Here is a 13,661-nt window from a genome sequence, read left to right on the forward strand (position 1 = left end):
GCGTCATCCACTCCCACACGAGGCTGGTATGCAAACTGCAGCGGGTCAAGTGAAGATTTCACTTGCGGCCTGAGGCGGGCCAAGACCAGCCTCTCCAGCACCTTCATCACATGGGATGTGAGGGCGACCGGTCGATAGTCATTAAGGCCAGATGGAGTCGTCTTCTTGGGGACCGAAACCAGGCACGACGTCTTTCACAGGGACCTTCTGCTGCTTCAGGCTCAGGTTGAAGAGGGTTGAAGGACCTCAGCCAGCTGGAAAGAACAGGTCTTCAGGACCCTGGGGCTGATGCCATCAGGTCCTGCAGCCCTGCGTTGGTGGAGTCTCCTCAACTGTCTCCGAACCTGGTCAGTCGTCAACGAGAGGGGGGGAGGGGGGTCACGGCGTCAGTTGGGGAGGGGCTCTTTGAAGTGGCCTCACAGTCCATGCCGCTCACCAGGGGAGATAGAGGGGGGAGGGAAGAAGTCAGCAGAGGTGTGGGGGGGTGGAGGAGCCCTTTGAAGTTGGGGGCTCTGTGTCCATGCAGCTCACCAGAGGGGAACGGGGGGAGGGGGGAAGTCAGCTGAGGTGTTTGGGAGGTGAGGTGTGAGGAGGAGACAGATGAGGGTTGTGAGCTGAACCTGTTGAAGAAGCAGTTCAGCTCGTTTGCCCTCTCCAGGGAGCCCCCTGGTTGGCTCTGTCTTCCCTTGAAGCCTGAGATCTCTTTCATGCCGGACCACACCTCCCTCACGTTGTTCTGCTGGAGTTTGGCCACCAGCTTTCTCCTGTAGGAGTTCTTGCTGTCCCCAGACTTGAAAGCTGCTTTCTTCTTGTTAAGAAGCTCTTTCAAGTCCCTGGTAATCCATGGCTTGTTGTTGGGGAAGCAGCGGACAGTCCGGGATGGAACGGTGGTGTGTTCACTGAACTTGATGTATTCTGTGACACAGTCAGTTAAGTTGTTTATGTCCTCCCCATGTGATCCACACAGCACATTCCAGTCTGTGGACTCAAAGCAGTCCTGCAGTGCCTCCTTAGCCTCCTGTGACCATCTCCTCACAGTCCTGGTTGTCACAGGCTGCCTCTGCACCAGAGGAACATAACTTGGAGTCAGCAGGACCAGGTTATGATCCGACCTGCCAAGCGGGGGAAGGGCGGTAGCACTGTATGCATCCATGGCATTAGCATACAGCAAGTCCAGAGTTTTATTGTTCCGTGTGGGGCAGTCAACATACTGGTGCAGAGTTGGCAGAGCTTTATCCAGAGTGATGTGGTTAAAGTCTCCTGTAACGGCCCAAAATGCACCGGGATGCTGGGTCTGTAGTTCGGACACAGTGAAGTGTATGGTGTCTACTGCTGCCTCAGCGTCAGCTGGTGGAGGAACGTACACTGTGATGATGATGGCAGACGTGAACTCCCTCGGCAGATAATAAGGACGCATCCCCACAGCTAACAGTTCGATGTTCGGGCTACAGAAGCGTTCCTTCATACACACATGGTTGGGGTTGCACCATTTCTCGCTCACATAAACTGCGACCCCGCCCCCTTTCTTCTTACCGCTCTGCACAGCGTCTCTGTCCGCCCGAACGGTCCTGAAGCTGGGTACTGCCGCGCTGTGGTCCGGGAACTGTGCATGCAGCCACGTCTCCGTGAAACATATGATGCTGGTCTCCCGATATTCACGTTGGGTTTTAACCAGCGCGGCTAGCTCGTCCGTTTTATTTGCCAAAGACTGTACGTTCCCCATTAAAATCACAGGCACGGATGGCTTGTGTTTCCAGCTTGCCTTCCGCCTAGCTCCAGCTCTGCAACCCCGACGTCTTCTCTGAAGCTCCTCGGGGATCTCCTGCTTCACTCCAGGCAGCAGTAGAGGCCCGCTCAGCGCGATCAGCTGATCGCGCAAGTAAACAAATGCGCCGTTCAGCTGTGCGTGGCTCTCCGTTGCCAGAAGTAAAAAGTAAAAAAAGTAACAGAAAAGCCACACAAAAGAGGGAAAAAAGTTACGGCCCATCAGGCCGTCGCTTAGTAGATTGTTGAAAGAAGAAAAGAAAGAACTCTTTCTTTTCCTGGAATTTTTTTGTGTGTTATGTCCCAAAACAAAGTTAACACACGAGCGCTACAGCGACAGGCAGCCACTGCAGCGGCGCCATCAACTCATCCCTTATGTTATCTGCTTACCCCTAAGGGAGACGTCCTCCCACCCGCTCCATGTAGCTAGAACTCAAAAATCGACGACATATTCAACTACACACCGAGAGAAGAGGTTGGTGGTCACTGGGTTCAGTTGTCCTCCGAGTTGGGACACGTAGTATCCACTACCCTCCAGAGGAGCGTCTCGTGATGCCCCGCCATAGTGCCCCGGGAAGCAGGCGCTTGAGAGAGAGAATCCCCCCCGCTGGGTCCAGATTATTCCCTCAGGGTCGGTTAAGCTGGACCCATGAGCAGACACGGAGACATCAGAGTAGGTGAATATGGTTTTTAATGGAGGGGCGGTGGGTGGAAGGAAGAGGAAGGAGAAGTTAGTCATAGAATCCGTAATGTTTAAAAAGTACAAAAAAGCACTCTTCAATCACGTAAAATGTAAAGCGGCCGATAATCAACTACCACCGACCTGGCAAAATAATCTGGTGATGAGTGGAATGGAAACCGGTTCTCTCGTGTTGATTTTCAGCAGGTGTGGAGATGCGGCAGGTGATGAAGGCCACACCCAGTTGCACCCACACACACAAGAGAATAGAGGGATGAGACACAACAGTGGCTGGAGGCAGAGCCGTGACAGCCGGACCACTTTGAGCCCTGAACCTGGCACATCCAGCAAGGCACAGCAGTGTCCAATCAAACACTCACACTCACTCACTCACTCAACGCCGTATTTCTACCGTCTACTTTGAATGATACGATCGCTGTGATGAAAGTTTTAATGGTTTCCGGTGTTACAGAGATGTAAAGCCCTGCTGTGAGTTTCACGAACAACTGGCTGTTCCTGCATCTGATAAGCTGTCTGATAAATTGTTTTTTTCATCGCAATATAATTTTAGATATAACATGTACAATATTTGCTAATACGCAAAGTTTGCGACAGTTCCAATCCACTTCAGCGACCTATGATTGATATGATTTGTGCCCACAGCAAAACCAATTTATAGCAGCTCACAAAAAGCAACCACCATGATTTGATGTGCCTTGGGAATTTCAGTTACTCTCCAATTACTTAATCTCTGCTTATAAATAAAGAGGCCGATTTGTTGGTCTTTTTCAAATTACTTTATCTCCAATAGATAGAAGAACCAGTTGGTGCCCAAACATTAACTCATCTCAATCGGAAGAATGTGGACTGAAATACAAAAGAGTCAAATAAAGCCATTTTGTCAGTTTGATTATCAGGCCACAGCCCTCCAAGCTTCACTTGGTGGCTTTGGTTGATTTTGACCATTGTTTTGACCACCAAAAACAAAAACAATTTCATTAAATAGGCCTAAAGCTCATGTGGCTTTACGCTCCGTTGCATCCCTGAGTAGGACAAAGGGCCGTGTGGACATGGCGCAGAGAGGGAACGATAATGAAATATAAGCGGAGCAAGAGGGACAGTTAGTGAGTCAGACAGCGTCTAGCGGGTAGCAGAAGGTAAAGTTATATACGTGCTGAGGGGGAGGGAAAGATCTTAGTTGAGAGAGGAGAAAGGGAATCGTTTCAGGTTTCTCCCCCCCCCCCCCTCACCCCTTCCTCCCCTCCAGCAGGAGCTGATGGGGTCCGATGAGGGTAAGGTTACGTGGCTGACGCTCTCTCTACTTTCTAGTCATGGACTCTTACTCATACTCCTCTGTCACAAGGCTGCTGCTTAGATTTTGGTATTCTTTTTGTTTCCGTCTCTTGGGGGATTTACTGAGAGGCAGTTGAGGGTTTGATAAGGCACTGGTATTTACAATCCAATTACGTACCTTTCGACACTATCTGGCAGCGCTAATTATCACATTTTGCTAATGCATCTTAATGTTAATTTCAATGTGGGCAACTGTCCCATGATTCATGAGCAGAACAAGCTAGATGAGTCAGGATTTGTGTATGAAATGTGTTTGGTTTGTTTGCTGGAGATTATGATTGGTAATATAAAAAAAGCCTCCAATGTTTCATTGGAACAGGTTAGAGAAACGACTCCAGGCTTTGCCTGAGGAGAAGAGGCTACATCCAAACTGGCTTGGACCAAAGGCTCAGCTGTAACGTCCAACCCCAGCACAACATACTGAGCTCTGTGGACTGTATTGAATAACAAAGCAGTGCTGACAGATGGTCTAACTGAAGGTTGTTTTATGCCAAACAACCTCTCTTTCCCCAAAACTTAAAGTCTATGGTACAAAAAATACTTTTTTTATACATAAATCAGTGGCTCTATTGAGACGTACATTCTGTGTACAGTAGAATGTTTCTGATGTGCTTAAGAGGTTGCACACCCGCGGTGCCGGCCGTTACCAAGCGACCAAAAACCTGCACGCTGCCAGGAAATGATGCTAAAGCAGTTGCAGTAATTAAGCACTAAGCCCCACTGTACAACCTGAGTCCAATCAAAGATGATCCGCCACAGTAGATTCTGTGTTGGTCTTCTGCACCTGCCTCAACAATTTAGATTTTCAGCACATGAACCGCCCCATTGCTTGTGCCCCCTGATTCTGACCACGAGACTTGGTAGACGTGTATTTTCTCTCTCCCTGAAGGTTCCAGGCTGCATTCGATTAAAATAATATGATCTTGTATTCTCCATTATGTTTTGCCTGTGTTTCAGTTAAAGACCTACGGCCCCAGCTTCACCCGTCTGCACGCGCCATGGCCAGTACTGTGTCGGGAGGCTGAGTTTCTCAAGATAAAAGTCCCCACCAAGACGGTGAGATCTCAGTGCCTTTTATTAGCTGTGTCCATGTTGATTGTCTCTTTGTTGCAAGGCCCTTGAATGTATAACACTTGTACCTGGTTAACTGATTGTGTGTTGTGTTTCTTCAGAGTTACGAGCTAAAAGAGGAGAGTGGTTTCGGGTCCAGTATGAGCACAGTGTGGAGAAAAATGAACCACCCTTTCCAGCCTAAAGTACCTCATCAAGAACAAGAACGCACCAAGTTTCTGACTCATTGCTTCTCCAGGGACAAACTCCACCTGTGAGACTCTCTCACACACACACACACACACACACACACACACACACACACACACACATCTCAGTTTATTCACAAATTTCCGAAATATTTGTTGCCATTTTAATTATCTTATAAACTGATCGGCTGGTTTCACTTTTTTTATAATTTGTATTCCCTGTGTGTGTTTCTTTTCAGATACAACATCACATCTAAAGACACATTCTTTGATAACGCTACAAGGGGCCGAATAGTAAGTGTTCATTCAGATTTAAATCGGATTCTCCTGAACATTTGTCCAGGATTCCTTGCATCCCCAGTCTGATATTCTCACATCTGTCTTAGGTATATGAGATCCTGAGACGGACAGTGTGTGTACGAACCTGTCAAACCATAGGTAAGGATGCCAAAAAGCTCATGGGCCAGTGTGTGTTTGTGTGTTTTTTGGGCTTTTGGGGGGTTTATTAGACGTATTCAGTTTATAAATCCTGGTTCAGCTTCATAAGAGTGCTTCTTAAACTTTGTAGTAGATGCTGTATGTTGTGATGCCGATCACTTCATCATGCACACTGTCCTTCAACTGGTCCAAAGTAGTTTAAAGTGGACACGACATGTTCATTTTTAGGGAACATATTTGTATTCAGGCTGTCCAGTAGAACATGTTGCTTTATGCTTTAACGTCTCTGTGTAGGCACCTTTGTCTTTAATCCCCACCCGTGAAAAATCCCAGTGTGATCTGATTGGCCCGTGTTCTCATGGGGACTCCCTGTGTATGAGTTTAGGGGAACTATAGACGGGACATCACCACAGTTTTGATTAAAGGCAGTTTCCGTGGATTCCGTCGAGTGAGTATTCTGATACCTCCACATTATTATTACAGCTCTTAGATCTGCTTTATTATCAATTTCTGCAATATGTAAATATGAGGTTGGAATATTGTGAACCTTGAAGGATTGTTTAACCATCCACGGCCTGTCAGTTGAGTCCCAGAGAATGAACAACATCTCGTACTGCAAAAAGAGCAGGTTTTCTCCCTTTGCGGTAAGATTAAATGTTACATGTTAGGCTGTGACTGAAGCAGCGGGAAGCCAACTGTCACATTTGTGGTTCAAGGTTGTGTTGAATCTCTTGAATGCATACGGGGCTTTGATAACCTACAGGTGAACTGGCGGCTTATATAGAGTTTCAGAAAAACAAGGAGAACATCCTCTGATACATCATTTGTTTTGTTTGGGCTTCTTAGTAACACCGTTCCCACCGGGCGGTTCTTAGAAAACTGCTTCGCTCATTTACACTTTCCACTGCGCGCGTCCACCGGGACCACTGCAATTAACCTCAGTTGTTTATGACTTTTGCAAATAAATTCGTAGAAAGTCTGCTGAGATGGTAACAACAGAAAGTCAGAAAAAATATATAAAATAAAATAAATATATACATGTGTGTGTGTGTGTGTGTATGTATATGTACAGTGTATGTATGTATGTATATATATATATATATATATATATATATATATATATATATATATATATTACACACACACACACACAAACATGGGTGTGTGTATATATATGTATACATATTTCTTTAAAAGAGAAAGTCCCATTTAGAAACAAGCTAACACCCTTTCATCTCCAGTGTCCACCATATGTCTTGTTGGCAGTCACACCACAGCAGAAGGTCTGACCAGAGGGTACTGGTGGTGCCGCAGGGGAGGAATGGTAGAGAAAAAGAGACATGTATCTCCTTAACCTCTATTTTGCTCTTGCCTTTCCATTATTGGTGTATAAACACACACACAGACCGAGCCCCCTCTGCGCATTCGTCTCCATGTCCCCTACAAGTGGGTCATACTTCCTGGCTCAGGCCGAGATTGAAGCGGGTCTCTCTGGGTGTTGTGGTTGTATCTAACAGATTGAGTGACTCATTCGTTTGTATTGTCTGTCACAAGCATGGCTAATCACCCCTAAGTTCCTAGTCCCGCCTTTTTGATAACAAATCAATTAATAGCTTCGATGAAAGAGCCCTGGTTGCGTGCTCCACATCCTCTGCTCACTGTGTCAGCGCGACATTCGCAGGTCAGGCCAAACGTGTCGCCGCGCATTAACGTGTTCCAGAGACTAAAAGCGGCCCCTCAATAAAGCCAGATCCCAGCACGCCTCGACGCTGAGAAGCAGAGCAAAAAACGGTGCCACACACAGAGTGGAGGCACAATAAATACCAGTAGGTGCCTCATTTCATGCCTCATCTTGGTGCACATTTGGTGTAAACTTGCTCCTTAAAGCCAGTGACCCAAACCTTACTTCACCAGCCGCTTGGATATCTCTGGCCTAAACTACTGGTGACGTTTCTGCACAAGGAGAGGGTGGTTCTCCATCATCCCTCTGATGATCCACGTGACAAGGAAGAAGGAGAACCCCCCCCCCTGAGTGATGTTCAAATCCTCAGAGTGGTATATAACTCTCCTGCTCTCTCTCTCTCCCAGGCATCAGCACATTGATAGCTAAAGGAGTGTATGATGACGCCTTCCCGCTTCACGATGTAAGTGTGAGGTTGGAAATTCCCAACAGAATCCCATCCATTTCAGTTTATTTCACTGCAGTATTCAATTTACAGAGAACGTTAGATCAAGTGAGAGTTCCAAGCAACCGGTGCAGGTTGTGTTTGAATCAGTCCTAAGAGATGCACACTGTGTGCTGTCTGTGAGAGATTTCCGTGTTTGTATCCCTGTGCGCCCTCACCCTCCCTTCTTGCTCCCTAGGGTGACTATAAAGTCATCGGACACCTGGAGGAGAAGAGCGACAGACAGGTAAACTGTTCCTCTTGTGTCACTCCATTTTTATTCATTTCTCTCGCCTTCCCTTCCCTCCGCTTCTCTTCTGCCTGTCATTTGTTCGTCTAATGAAAACACTACAAAAAAGACTCCTACTGATCTAGTTCCTCAGAAAGTGAACTCACTAATGCGATACAGTGTTAGAGCCATTTAGTGCGCGGTAATATAAAATATATAAAAGTCTGCTGTATGCTTTTTTTTTATTGTTCTGGAAAGCAAGGGATGCTTTTCTAAACATTAGTTCCCTCTATGTAATCTTTCTCCTCCTCTTCTTCCTTCCTTTCTCAAAGTGTCCCTCCTCCCCATCTGTGTTAACACCGCCACAGATTGGAGTTTAAATTCAATAAACATTTCTCAGAGCGATCTGCGGCAAAGGCAGAGAACAAACGCCGTCGAGAGACTTGAATTTCAGAAGAAGGAGTCAAAAGTATTTTGAGTGTGGGCAAGCGCGACCAAACAAGCGAACAAAATATAAACAAAGACTTCTTATTTTGCCTCACTCATGACCGCTTGACCAGGTTATTTATTGTGGTCCTCCTTTCGCTCCCTCTCTCTTGGCTTTGATGTTGTGTTACTCAAACTGGTCTTTGACTCTGCTGACGTTTAACCCAACCCATCAGATTATTTCTGCCTCGGATCAACTCCGGCACGGCGGATTGTTTGTTGTCGTACAACATGCACCCACACTGACTCCTTCCCGTCTGTTCCCAGGTTCTGCACAACGAGTGGGCCAAATACTCTGCCTTTTACAAGTACCAGCCCATTGATCTGGTCAGGTAATGCCACCAAGTGTTTTCATTTCATCTAAATGTGAACCCAAGATATTTCTCACAGAACACACAATATAGCCATACAAACTTTGCGGTGCGTTATGTTTAGTGTCTTTTGGCAGGATTTGACCTTTGAAACCATTTATTTGAAAGCCCTGATTACAGCACAGTGTCTCTGCTCCATAGGCTCTGTGAAGGGATCTGTAGCTCGTCTCCACTGTCAGAGTGATGAATCCAGCCCTCGTCCTCTACAGAAATGAATTCTAAAATTAGTTAAGTTAAATTAAAATTCTGAAGCTAATTGGAGTCTCAGCAGTATGAGTAAGCCAGATTGATTGGTTATTTCCCAAGTTTATAGTGCATAGAATCTAATAACTTATTTAGCATTTAGATGATGTAATGCATTTGTACTAATCAAAGAATTTTCAACTTTAAGCACAAAATTGAAATGATTGACAGCCTGTACTGTTTAGGGCTTTTTTAGGTTGTGCCCTCAGCATGTACCACCCATTGTTAAAGACCCCTAAAAAAGCCTCTCGGTCTGCGTAAACTTACACCAACACTAGATTTGGATTGTCTCTAGGAGAGCTTTTGCCTCTGCCACTCTCAACTTAAACCTGTTAAACTTAAAATGTGACGTTGAGACTTCTGTGTGATACATATCCCATGTGTCTGGCTGCTTCATTGTGTTGCCAATGTAATCAAACTTTGATTGTTGCACATTTTGTGAGTCCTAGCATATCCGTTATTTATTTAGAGGAAGTGCTTCGTGGTAGACTCATTGACCGGCCTAAATAAAACATTGGCATTTGAAGTTCACACACAGCATGGGTCTTCTCACACCTGTTGTGTGGTGCTCAACTCCACACATTCTATTTTGCTATGGCCTTTTACTGTCACTCTTAACCTCCTAATACCTGACCTCTGACCCCGCAGGAAGTACTTCGGGGAGAAGATCGGCCTGTACTTCGCATGGCTTGGTGTTTACACTCAGCTGCTGATACCGGCCTCCATAGTGGGAATCATTGTGTTCTGCTATGGGGTGGCCACAGTGGATTCTGATGTACCCAGGTACTGCAGCCTCTTCTGCCGGGGAGTCACATGTTTCAGTCCAATTAAGGTGACGCTTGTCACAGCATATTCTGCTGGACAAAGGTCACTGTAACTCAGGAAATGATATGCCAATTACTACTTTTCTTTCATATATCTAACAGAGCTCCGGATGATAGAGGTAATAACATTGTAGGTAGACATGGATGCGAACTCCAACATGCCAGGTTGGAGGCGTAATTTCCTCCCACCACTAATCATTGTACGCACACATGTTGCTTTACACACACACACACACACACGGCAGACAGGGATTGCCCAGATACCTACTATATCTGGCTTTAGACAGGCTAGTGTAGGAGGAACACAGAAGGTACAGCTACCATTGTGTGTGTGTGTCATGAAGCAAAAGGTAGATGATTCCACCTACACTGACTATGAATAGGGTCAAAGCAGAGAGGCTTGTATTGCGGTAACGTGTTTAAATCCATTCATTTGTAATGGTTGAACTAAAGCAAGGATATCTGGGTCCTATTTGTTTGTTGTTTTCTTGGTGCTCTGTTACTTAACTCTTGACCCCCCCTGCCCCCCTCTCCAGTCTGGAGATGTGTGACGAGCGTCTCAATTTCACCATGTGTCCACTGTGTGACGGAGCCTGTGACTTCTGGCAGCTCAGCACGGCCTGCGGCACCGCCAGAGCTTCGCACCTCTTCGACAACCCCGCCACTGTCTTCTTTGCCATCTTCATGTCTCTCTGGGGTGAGGTTGTGTGTCTGTGTGTGTGTATTTGTGTGTGAGAGCAGGTGGGTTGAATGTAAAGTTGCTTGTCAATCTAGTCTCATCTTATAACATCCTGTACCTTCAGTACAAGTCCTGTAGATGGCAAATATGTTTAAAACATGCATCTTAACAAATTTTAAATTTTAAATTTGATGACCAAATATTTTCACATTATTTATTTTCCTCTTCTTTTTTTTAACATCTAAAGCATGTTAGCTTCCATTCTACTGAATTGTTATTCAACCAGTGATGATGACTCCTCTTCTTCTTAACCAGCAGTCACAACAACAATGAGCTGATCACAAACCCATAAATCCTAAAAGTGGATCTGTATAAGATGCCAAAGACTTCCATCAAAGTTATTTGACGTGTGTGTGTGTGTGTGTGTGTGTGTGTGTGTGTGTGTGTGTGTGATTGTGTGATTGTGTGCGTAGCCGTGCTGTTCCTGGAGCACTGGAAGCGCCGCCAGATCAGTTTGAGCTTCAGTTGGGATCTGACTGGCATCGAGGAGGACGAGGTAGACACACACTCATAGAAGCCTGCTAAAGCACATGCTGTATGTCAGCACCAATATCTGTTACTCCTACCGGACACTACCACAACCTGTAGACTAATATGTCTAGCAACTGGTCATTACATTACATGTCATTTAGCTGACGCTTTTATCCAAAGCGATTTACAATGAGTGCTTTTCAACCATAAGGACACAAACTCAAAAGAACAAGATACAAGAAAGTGCAATTCCATTAAATAAGCCGATTTACAACATGCTATAGAAAGAGCTTTGATTGTGCTTATAATGATAAGCACAATTTAAGTGCTACAATTTGTTGTTGTGTACCTACTATACACATATCTCTTCATCCTGCTTCAGGAACATCCGAGGCCCAAATATGAGACCATACTCCTCCAGAAGAGGCAGAGGAAACAGAAAACCAAGAAGAAGAAGAAGAAGAAAAAGAATGAGGTAGGAAACCTCTTGTCATTGAAATGCTTCGGCGCATATTTCCCACAAAGCTTGTTCACATACCGAAGTAAAATACGTATGACTTCCATTCTCGTAGCTGGACCCAACTGTCAGCAATACCAATGGAAAGGTACCCCACAACTGAGCCCCTATTTCACAGCATGTTATGAAAATTATTTTACCAACAACATGTTTATAAATCACACACACACACACACACTATGTAATATGTATTCCCCTCATGCCGTGGTATTACTGTACGGTGTTCTGTGGGTGAAAAAAAACGTTATCAGTTCATAATGAGACTCAGCCGTCACATTTTGGGATCAGGCGGCTCCGGATGAACCAGATGCATCGGGATAGTTTGGGCTCCAAATTGTATGTCAGACATTAGCGTGATAACCTGAATGGGTTATTATTTATGGTAATATGAAAGTGAGAGATACAAAATTTGACTATAAAATAGGCATCTGCACTGATTTTTTTCCCCCTTTAATGGCTGGCAATTACATTATTTGGCTGCTGTTGGTGTGTTCCCACTTGATGTGCGACCACTGAGAATCGATGTCAGTATGATAACTGCGTTTGCGGGGCTTGCCTTTGTGCGTTAGGTGGAGGTGTGTTGCCAATAGCTTGGGAGAAGGTTTTACACCTGTGGCCACTAACCTATAATCTCTCTGGTGTCATCTGGTAGGTCCTGAGTTGTGGTGCCGGTCGGGGCGCGTGGTGTATTTCTGCTGTGGAACATCTTCTTTACGTAGAGCTTCATGTTGTTTAGCAGGTGGATTTGTGGGAAGGAGCACTACTCAATCCCCTCCTCCATAGACCTCAAATGTGCCCTTTTCCTTTTGACTTTGTATTTGTGCTCCGTCCAGTGTTGGTGCAAGTCATCTTTCTCTGACCCCGTTGCTAAGCAACCATGACCATACACATCAAAGGAATTCGATGTCTTAGCAGTGTTGTGTCGGTATTAAATCCTGAAAACCAAACCAAATCAGATTTCTTAATTTGGGCTAACAGGTTTATGAATAGAATTGTACGATTCCCACCAGACTTGTCTAACGTGTTCGGTGTTTCTGTTATTACGGCGTCTAATCCGTTTTGTAGTACTAAGATCCTTTCCAACACAGATCCTAAAAATGAACTGACTTAAATAGAATGAAATACCATTTTTTTGGAATAAAAACATAGAGGTTAGATTTAAATTAAACACTGGATTCCTACAACTCAATTAGTCTAATTAATTATTACTAATAACATTACTATATTTTTAGAAATAAGAAAATTGCCTGATATACATCTCATTCTGCATGAATGTGGTGCTAGTTTGTGTGTGTGTGCGTGCATGTGTGTGTGTGTGTGTGTGTGTGTGTGTGTGTGTGTGTGTGTGTGTGTGTGTGTGTGTGTGTGTGTGTGTGTGTGTGTGTGTGTGTGTGTGTGTGTGTGTGCGTGTGTGTGTAACTTGTCCCTCTATCTTGCAGCTAGAGAAGCAGGAGGACGGGACAGTGACAGGGAAGGACAGATGGAGACAAAAACTACTGTCTGCCATGAATGCAGGAATACCGGTAACCCCTCCTCTCCCCCTGCTCTTCCTCCTCTCCTTTCATTTCTTCTCTCTCCCTCCTCTTCCTCCTCTGATCCCTTTCCTTCTCCTTTCCTCTCCGTTCTCCCGTTTCTTCCTCCTCATCTCCATTTTCCCTCACCTCCCCTATCCACTTATTTCCTCTCCTGCAGGCTGCAGTTCTGTTCTTCTCTTCCTGTCCCTCCCTCTGGCTTCTACAGTATCAACTGCTGAGGTATTTTGTTTGTGCAACTTTCTTTGCATTTTCTTCTTTTTTTTTTACATTATTCCGGATATCTGATCTACACAGTAACTAACCAAGAAATATAAATCCCTTTTAAATGTCATTATGGGACTAAAAGCATTCTTCAATTGTCTTCCAAGATACGGATGCGTCTGGATTTCACCAGGTTGAGAGTGGTCTTAAAACAAAATATGAAAAATAATGCTTGTTTGATATTAAAAGCGCACCTTTAGATGTATGCCTCTGTATTGTGCTCATTTTAACATGTTTTTGTTCATTTGTAGATACCCTTATACGTTTTTGTGATAATTGTGTTCAGGGATTTGAAAATTTCAATTCCAAGGTATTTAAAGTGTTTAA

The 13,661-nt window shown here is 45.0% G+C and overlaps 1 protein-coding gene across 5 annotated transcripts in view; it reads left to right on the plus strand.

The window, feature by feature from the left end:
- Window positions 1–13,661, plus strand: part of ano2b (anoctamin 2b) — a 58,214-nt gene that overhangs the window by 15,202 nt on the left and 29,351 nt on the right. For 2 of the 5 annotated variants that reach the window (XM_078101475.1, XM_040174028.2), the window contains 11 exons: window positions 4,754–4,852; window positions 4,969–5,120; window positions 5,295–5,349; window positions 5,442–5,493; window positions 7,582–7,637; window positions 7,858–7,905; window positions 8,641–8,705; window positions 9,636–9,770; window positions 10,348–10,508; window positions 10,964–11,046; window positions 11,404–11,496. In XM_078101475.1, coding sequence (XP_077957601.1) covers window positions 4,754–4,852; window positions 4,969–5,120; window positions 5,295–5,349; window positions 5,442–5,493; window positions 7,582–7,637; window positions 7,858–7,905; window positions 8,641–8,705; window positions 9,636–9,770; window positions 10,348–10,508; window positions 10,964–11,046; window positions 11,404–11,496 — 999 coding nt within the window. Of the gene's footprint in view, window positions 1–4,753; window positions 4,853–4,968; window positions 5,121–5,294; window positions 5,350–5,441; window positions 5,494–7,581; window positions 7,638–7,857; window positions 7,906–8,640; window positions 8,706–9,635; window positions 9,771–10,347; window positions 10,509–10,963; window positions 11,047–11,403; window positions 11,497–11,593; window positions 11,627–12,977; window positions 13,062–13,661 lie in introns of all 5 variants that reach the window. The other 3 variants (XM_040174025.2, XM_040174027.2, XM_040174026.2) reach the window with 3 other exon arrangements.

This window comes from Gasterosteus aculeatus, chromosome 4, assembly GCF_964276395.1.
Source record: "Gasterosteus aculeatus chromosome 4, fGasAcu3.hap1.1, whole genome shotgun sequence".
Taxonomy (NCBI): domain Eukaryota; kingdom Metazoa; phylum Chordata; class Actinopteri; order Perciformes; family Gasterosteidae; genus Gasterosteus; species Gasterosteus aculeatus.